We start from the raw sequence: 9484 nt of genomic DNA, 5'->3' as shown, positions 1-9484 counted from the left end.
GTGCACATTTTCGATGTTTTATGCTTCTTGGACTTTGAATCGAAAATAAAGAATTTCAAGACCTAGCTCGAAGAATTTAAAACACTGAAAAAATGGAATATTACAGAATCAGATGGGAAAATATGGAAAATATTTTCACCAACAATTGCAAGAGAATGCCGGCTTGTCTCGGAGCTAACGCGGGTCTTTAGAGCAAAAATTTAGTTACAGCTAAACGTCACAGATGGCGAAGTTAGTCCTAAACAGTCGTTAGAATAATGAATTCCCGGGATTTCGACAGTTTTGCGTAGATCTCTTTATCATTACTTTACCGAAATGATATATGGAACGCTTCAGTTCGTATAATTCTCAACGTGAACTGTAAAAGACTTCAACATAAATATAAATGTCGCGTCAGCTTGTGTTACCACTTATGTATTCGGAATGGCATTGCCATCAAAAAGTGTATTGATGAATTTTATTTCATCGACCTCGATTAAATTTCTCAGCGCCTTTCATATCATCTTAAGCCCTCCACCTTGGAGTACTAGTTTACTTCGTTTCCCGAATTCTCTCAATTTCCTCCTCTCCTCGAGATTAGTTTTACAAGTAACGCATTCAGCCTCATTGGCGCGCCCATTGTCGCTCTCAATGCCGGAGGTCGGTTCGGTATTTAATAACATTTCCATGGAGCAGAAAGCTCGGAAACGAGCTTCCAATCGACGCCATTCAGTGCGCAAAACGTGGAGACCGAAGCCAGGAATATGTTGAAATGCCCGAACTTCGAGTGGTCTCGATTTAACGAACCCCTTCAAGCTAATCCTACCCTCGTCGGATGTCGTTACCACTGGATTTTCAAAACTTCCCCGATTTTCCATGACTCCCCTCGCATAGTTCCGCCCCTCCCTCGGGAAGGAAAACTTCGAAGGAAGTTTTCAAGCGACGACATGGAGCCTTCTACCGCGAATTCCTCGTTACACCATGATGATAAGTAGTCTCGGTATTTGCGCTAAGGTGAAGTGAGACACGTCGAGGAACTTGATCGACGTCAGTAAAGATGATTTTTCTAAATACCCATATCCACGACGTGGAGCCTTTTATCACATATTCCTCGTTACAACACGATGATAAGTAGTCTTGGAATTTGCGTTAAGGTGATGTGAAACACGTCGAGGAACTTGATCGACGTCGGGAAAGAAGATTTTTCTAAATACCCATGTTGCAGACGTTCATTTTTATATTGACAGCTGTGTCGAATTATATTGGATATTGCACTAAATGACGTACTCCACCTGGCGTTTTCGTACAATAATTGTAAAGAAATCGAAGTAAAACTCCAAAAATCCTCTGGATTCATGGTTTCCAAGGCCCTAATTTACTGCAGAGGGACCCCCTGTGCCATCTATGATTTCCGTGACAACTAAATTTTCACTCCGAGACCTCGTATTTCCATCGTTTTAGCATAGCAGCGCATGAGACACTTTTTTGCCTTTATCCCGTTCAAATGCGAGTTTATCGATTACCAGAGTATTCAAAATTGTCGTCAAATTGTCCTGACCCTTTCGTTTCTCATATGAGAGCCTTCAATAATTGTATATTGATCGAAATATGAGAGCTCAACGCCATTTTGATTCTGATCTGGGCTAAGTTCAACAATTTTTGTCAAAAGTCCAAATTTTGAATGTGTCAGGACAATTGTTAGATGATCACAAGTCCTGTGTCAACGTTTAGGACAGTTTGGTCTAATACCCTTAAAAAGAGCGTTTTATTCGAGTCGACTGATTTGAAGGGGATTTCACATCCCCTTAAGAGACTGTTTTAGAAGATTTCGCCAATTACGCGTAATCTTGGAACCGACAAGTGCGCAATACCCGAGTAGAAATTGTTCACCTGGTTTAAGGGGATGTGAAAGCGGCATCCGAAAGCTCAATCGTTCATGAAACTTTTCTCTGAACTGGGTGTACACAATCTTATCAAACTTTAGAACGTGAACATGGAGACTATAAGGAAGATCTTGACACATGAAATTTCAGTTTTTATAAACATTTATGAAGATATCTATAAACAAATTTTTATAAAAATTGAAATTTTACGGGTGGCGGGACCTTCCTTATAGCCTCCATATTCAGATTGTCAAGATTGATACGATTCGGTACACACAGTTTGGAAAAAAGTTTCATCAACGAGACTTCTTTGACGCCACTTTCATATCACCTTATCATCATGGACACGAGAATTTAATATAAGATGTTATCCATGTAGCAATATTAATTGGTATATTAATAATTTGGTAATATTGAACCAATAGATGTTATTAGGTCAACATAACCCCAACATGTTGCCAACATTCGTTGGTACAGGAGTAAGTGGTCTGATCGAAGATTAATCGGGAACTTTCAACAAATCCGTTTTAGTGCTTTCACATTTTCTTTAAGAACATCGACTTAACCCTAGTAGCACAAAATATTTGTCCTATATTTTCTACATATTTAACGAATATCGTACATTTTATAAATATTTACCAGACATTTGAAATATTTGCAAACCGTTTACTTTAGAATATTGTCTCTATAATATTTATATAATATTACGTCCGTGTATTATCATAATATTTTTCTACCAGATATACAAAACATTTCGTTTCATTTTAATACAAGTATTTTATAAATATTATCTGCCGAATACATTATAAACGTTTTAAAAATATTTGAAATCAAAATCACACATTTTCCTCCCATAATGAAGTAGCGAAACGAAAGTATTACAATAATTTCTCGTGTTTTTTGATATCAAATGAAGTGTCCGATAATAGTCGTAAATTAAAAAATGTATTTTTATTATGTTAATAAGTTAAAAAATATAATTTCTCTATATGCTTATAAATTATTGAAACTAAATATGTCATTGAGATTTTCAACAAATATTTCAAATATCTTCGAATGAAATCTACAAGTAATCTTAAAGAAATCTGTCGCTTGAGATATTTAGCAAAAGTTGCAAAGAAATATTTAGAAATTATTCTATGCTACTAGGGAGCCCTTTGGCTATTAAAGGCATTCGACGTTTGGTCCAATGTTGCCTGCACGCATTGACGAATTTCGTCCTTATGTCGGCAGGATTAAGAATATTCGGTGAAAGTTTCGCAGATATATATATGTGTGATATATATATAAAACATATATAATACATATATATAACGTGATAAGAAGAGATATATCTATATATATCATACATATATATGTATGTATGTATGTGTATATATACATATATATCTTTCTTATCACGTTAAGAAGCACGTCTTGAAACCTTTCTATGGGTTCCGGCTAAGTCTCGGTAAAAATGTTGATTTTCCATGATGCATCGCTTTAGCGTTTCCGAATCGTTGTCCAAACATTGTTTCTTAAATAAAAATCCCTTATTCATAACCCCGCACGTCATTTGCAATTCTTGAACTGCGGTGAAAATGTATAAGATAGTATAAATTCCCTGTTCACTGTTAAAAAGCCAAATTAAAGTTGGTCATGGTCAAATCCGTCAGAGATGCCCACACTGATAAAAATGCCCCTGTAAATTTACATACTCTATCATTGGTTATTTTTATGCCATTTTGATAAATTTCAATAAAATTACAATGTCTCTGTAATATCACATTCGGCATCCTAGTTAAATCATAGAAAATTATAATGTAACATTACATTAAATTCAAGTAAAAATGCACTCATAGGGTAAATACACAATGTTTGGGATGTTTATACATTTTCTAATTTGTAATTCTTCCGTTTTACGTTTTTCTATGTGAAACTTAAGGTATGAAGTGTGTAAAAAATGCGTGTAAATTTCCAGGGATTTTTATCAGTGCAGCCTTTCGACTTGTCTGGGCCGCGTTAATTAACAGAAATCNTATATATTATAGTTAATGTATGGAAGTAGCAAAATCCCCTTTTTGGTTTTACGTGTCACGTCCCGGAAACGTACTGCAAGAAGTCTTATTTACAATGTTCCATTGTCGCCTACGCAATCCTTACTCGAGTTCCACGCAATTGAATCATAAAATGTCACTAAAACATTTATAATAATAATAAACATCTAATGGCCGGTTCCACCAACATCGATTAAATCACTGATTATCTAGCCGCTTGGTAAAGTAAATCCCCAACTTATTGTAACCGAGGATTAACTTGATAACCGAGGTTAGTGGAATCGAGTCTAGGATCTTGTATGACGTTAATAGTTGGAGATCATGGTTTGGACACCCCTGCTCTGTGTTGTCATCGAATAATTATAGTGATCACTAATTTTATGACCATTTCAGGGGTTTAAAATCGTGACTTTATACCGTTTAGCCTCTGGTGTCACTTTGATCATGAAATCACCAGCTTCCAAGTCGCATCCTAACATGACAAAAGTCTGATGATCATTTCGATAGTTTATAGATTAGCTTCATATTGTCTAGCCCAGAGTATAGCGTTAATCATGAAATCACCATCTCCCAAGTCACATCCCAACATGACAAGGATCTGATAGCCGATGACTTCCTATCGGTTGTGATACTCCAAGTCGACCTCTATATCAGATGTCATCATGTATTCACGATGACAGCGAAGACGGATGTTGGAGTGTCCAACCCTTTGCCTTCTCTGGGTCATATATAAAATATATATCATAATTGATGTATGGATACAGAAAAATTTCTTTTTTTGCTTTACTTGTCAAGTCTCAGAAGCGTGCCTCCGGAAATAGAGTCAACCTTTCATTGAGCTCTTCCATTCACCGTGCTCCGTTGTCAACTACACGATTCATACCCAAGCACCACGCAATTGAGTCATGAAGTATGCCATTAAAAATCACATAATAGCAATAAAAGCCTAACATCTTGAGGAGCCGCAGTATTAGTGGCTGGGGATCGTGGGTTGGACACCCCTACTCCACGTAGTTACCAATCAATTATAGTGACTACTAATTTGATGATCATTTCGGTAGTTTATAGATTAGCTTCATATTGTCTAGCCCGGGGTATAGCGTTAATCATGAAAACACCAGCTCCCACGACACATCCTAACATGACAAGGATCTGATAGCCGGTGGTTTGCTTTGGGTCGCGGTCTTCCAAATCGATCTCTTCATCAGGTGTCAGCACGTATTGAGGATGAATGATCAGATCCCCACAAAGACAACGACAACGGATGATCGTGATTAAAGCCTTTGCGATGGCGTAGTCGATCCGACAAGGGCCTTGTCAAGGATGATTAATAAGATCTCCAGCAGAGACAGGGATGATGGTCGTAGTGATGGTGCCCATCAGGTCGCCGATAATCTCAAGAGCAATTGGCTCTGGGGGGACTTTAGTGCACCTTTGGTACCTCCGAGCACCACATTCGGAAGAAAGTGAGCCGGAGACAGGCTTTCAGGTGGTGGTCTCGAACTCTTCACCCCTTAAGCATCGATTGAGGGTTCTCACGCTAAGTTGCACTTATCTTGTTTAGAGCCCAGATTCCGTGGCTACGAACAGAGAATCTCCGGACTTTGAAAAGCTATTGTTCCTAAGAAAGGGATTTGCCGACACGTCGGACCAGGAATTTAGACTTCAGAAACGTTGGGTACGCGTGGAACGTCCTTACACCGCGTCCTTGCACTGATTCGAGAATCGGTCAAAACTGACGTTGGAACGCACGACGAGAGTACTTTTGATTATTACGATATCTGCATTAGGGCGACGGGAGGCTCTAGATTTTAGATACGTGAACGTAGAGCCGCGTGTGCGTGTCGGCATGATTGGCGATGTTGGAGTTGCCGTTCTGTTTGTAGCGATGCGGGGGATTGGCCTGGATCAACTCCCTGGTCTCGCTAGGGGAGCCGGGGCTGAGACTGGTGGTGGTGGAGGTCTCCATGCGATCGCTGATGATCTCCTCCTCGGTGATCTGTTCGAGATAAAGTGCCGTCTGAGCAGCCTGGGTCTCCGCGGACGTGGCGTCCGGGGGCGAGTAAGCCGGAGGTGGGCTCCTAGGGGGCGATCCCGAGCTCTTCTCCTCCGGGCTGCCGATGGACGTCGCCGAGGTCGTCATCATCATCTGCCTGACCTGCTTGGCGTGTCTAGTGGAGAACATCCCGGTCTCCGGGTCGCGCTCCATTCTGTGGCCCGACCTCGACCTGGTCAGCTGTCTCCTAACGTACTCCTCCAAGTCGCTCTCTTCCTTCCGAGCGATCACCTTGTTCAGGACGATCAGGAAGATGCCCACCAGGATGGCGAAAAGCCCCGTGGCTACCAGCTCGTTCCACCAGCCCCCCGAGGCCTTGGTTCCCCAGGAAGCTAGGTCCCCTGGCAGCAGGCCGCTGGCCAAGAGGAAGACCCCCAAGACCAGGAACACCACCCCGATGTGCAGCATCCCCACCGAGGTTACGACCTTCGAGTCCAGCATCCCGTGCCCTGCCGACCGGTTCGGGTGCGCCCCGTGGGGGTGCCGGTGATGGTTGTCCAAGGAACCCGTTGATGCCCTCGGCGAAGTTAGACCGCTCTCCCCGGATTGCGTACTGAACCGACGCTCTCGAGCGCGACGCTGCTCATCCCTGCGCTTCCGCTGGCGCTTGATCGCCAACGCCGAGTGCAAGCCCACCGCGTGCATCCTGCAACACCGGAAAGACACCCTTCAGTTTCCTTCAATTTCCCTAGCAAACTCCCTAGCTCCTGCCCCGACCCGTTTCCCGGAACCACCTACTTTGGGCGCTGAGCCCCTTGGATCTCTAACTCCCTCTTCTAATCCCCAACTAGTCGCCCTATCGTGCCCATATGACGCCACCGCGTCGAGGAACGATCCATCATCCAGCCTTTTCATCTATCACGGAGAAATTACCGGTTGGCACGCATTAGCGACTACACGCATACCTCGCGTAACAATAACCGCAGGAATGACGGTAAGAATTCACCAACAAAATTGCAGAAAATTTAACGTGGCATCCTGTGTTCGGCAATTTGGTTGGCCAGCTCTTATCGTTACTCTTACGGTTACCCTTATGCGAGATATTTGTATCGGTCTTCGCACATACCTCGCGTAACAATAACCGCTGACATAACCGTAAGGATTGACCAAGAAAATTGCAGAAATTTTAACATGGCTTCCTGTGTTCGGCAATTTCATTGACCAGTTCTTGCTGTCATGCTTACAGGTACTGTTATGCAAAGTATCCATAAAAGCTTTACTACTCGTTTCCTCGTTGATCAATCGGCGCGCCGATGCCGTCTATTCTTTGCGACGTTATCAGACACCGATTGGTCGTCGCAAAGCCTAAGAAAGCGATACCAACCGAAGCTCCTTGCTACTGTTAGGTTGAGAAATAAGTTTTCGCCGTTTCTAACGTAATGTAACGTAATTAACTTATTCCTCAACCTAACACATTAGAATGGAGACAGTTCCTTGGTACACAGCGGAACAGGGCTGAAGACTTCGTCTGGCGATATGGCGAAACGATTGCTCCTTATTGTTTATCCGACGGAATCGGGGAACAGGGCAATAGACGAATTACCTCCCTCGGTCCTGTCAGATCAGCTGATTGATCTTTACCGAAGGCAAATTGGCACTTAGCAATCGTTCGGCCTTCTCACCCGGAAAAGTCTTCAGGGGATCGATTCTCGAATTCACGCGGATTCTTTCGCATACGAACAGATTCGCATGAAACATTTGGCATTCTTGGGAAGTCGCGCCATTGTTCATCATTTGAAGGTCTTATATGAAGCTATCAAATTCGAATGCGAAAGTTGATCATATGAACTACAGAATCGATCCCAGAGGCATGATTATCGCGGTCATATGATCAACTTTCGCATTCGAATTTGATAGCTTCGTATAACTTTCAAATGATGAACAATGACGCGACTAAACGACAATGCAAAATTTCGTGACCCTGGAACCCGATTCTCGAATTCACGCGGATTTTTTCGCATTCGAATAGATTCGCATGAAATATTTGGCATTGTTTCGAAATCGCGTAATTGTTCATCATTCGAAAGAGTTATACGAAGCTATCAAGTTCGAATGCGAAAATTGATCGTATGAATTCGATACTCAGGTCCCAGAGACCCAATTCTCAAGTTCATGCGATGTTTTCGCATATGAATAGATTTTCGTATGTAAAATTTTGCATTGTTGCGAAATCGCATAATTGTTCATCATTAGAAAGACTTATACAAAGCTATCAAGTTCGAATGCGAAAGTTGATCGTATGAATGCGATTTCTTCGTATATGAATAGATTTTCGTATGTAAAATTTTGCATTGTTGCGAAATCGCGTAATTGTTCATCATTAGAAAGACTTATACGAAGCTATCAAGTCCGAAAACAAAAGTTGATCTTATGAACTCGATAATCAGATCCCAGGGACCCAATTCTCGAGTTCATGCGATTTTTTCGCATATGAATAGATTTTCATATGAAAAATTTTTCATTGTTGCGAAATCGCGGAATTGTTCATCAATCGAAAGACTTATACGAAGCTATCAAGTTCGAATGCGAAAGTTGATCATATGAACTCGAGAATCGGGTCCCAGCTTTTAGCCTTGCTAGATCGAGGCGTAGCAATTCCATCCAAGAACGTAATTTTGCAATAGGCCATTGGCAATATTCTCGAAAATTGCGATCAATACCCGCGATGCTCTGTCAATTGCAACACTGTTGCTAATGGACCAGTGCTAGATTGCGTTCCAAGAGCGTTTAAGGTGGCTATTCACGTAACGATAAATTATAGTAATAGATCTGTTCAAACCGACCTGCACAGATGTAACTAATATGTGGATGACGTATAGACGCTGTAGAAGTCGATTTAAGGGGATTACTAGGTTATGAAATGCGTTTTAATCAAAGTGAGTTGAATATTAATGAAATGGCCCAGGAAATATTTATTTTCGGGACTGTTGATTTTTTACAGAGAATTTCTGATGAGAAAATTTTTCAAAATGGCGGGCTCGTCAAGCCTGGGATTTCTTACATGTTTTTACGGTCTATATGATTTCAGGAGAACGTCAAGTGTGAAGAAAAAAAGTTTATGCGGTTTTAAAAACTAGAAAAGATTACTTAAGATCTTGTGGCTCGGTGTGTGTGTGTGTTTTTTTTTGGAAAAGGAACTCCTATTGTAAGACAAACAGAACACTAGAAATAACTTTTTCGGTACTCTTTGCACTTTAATGGTTCATATGTCTTGAACAAAAGGTTTCGCCTTAAATCCGTGCCATTGTTTCATAAATAGTCTTCTCTAATTTCTGACAGCACTTTAATGTTTTGCTTCGCACTTGGCGTTCTCTAGGAAAGATGTACACCGTGAAACGATCAGAAATTTCCGATCTCCACAAGTCCGCCATTTTGAAATATTAAAAAATTTCTTTCTTCTTAGATTTTTCGCAAAACTGTAAATAAAACAGCCACGTGGACAAATATTTCCGTTTTCTTTTAAATTCACTGTAATGAACACGATGTCACAACCTTTTAACCCTTTTAACTTCATAAATTACAAATCGCTA

General features: G+C 41.1%; 1 protein-coding gene across 1 annotated transcript; it reads right to left on the bottom strand.

Annotated features, from left to right (window-relative positions):
- Positions 1-5702: 5702 nt before the first annotated feature.
- On the bottom strand, positions 5703-6599 carry LOC105702599. The gene has a single exon (XM_023432116.1). It carries the CDS (start codon positions 6597-6599, stop codon positions 5703-5705), a length of 897 nt encoding a protein of 298 aa, XP_023287884.1.
- Between the last annotated feature and the right edge of the window lie 2885 nt (positions 6600-9484).

The sequence above is a fragment of the Orussus abietinus genome, unplaced genomic scaffold (assembly GCF_000612105.2).
Source record: "Orussus abietinus isolate OABI.00-Male unplaced genomic scaffold, Oabi_2.0 scaffold239, whole genome shotgun sequence".
Classification (NCBI taxonomy): Eukaryota; Metazoa; Arthropoda; class Insecta; order Hymenoptera; family Orussidae; genus Orussus; species Orussus abietinus.
This window is presented reverse-complemented; position numbering and strand designations above follow the sequence as displayed.

Coding starts and splice junctions, on each gene's coding strand:
- LOC105702599 (XM_023432116.1), bottom strand. CDS start 6,599: ATGCACGCGGTGGGCTTGCACTCGGCGTTGGCGATCAAGCGCCAGCGG.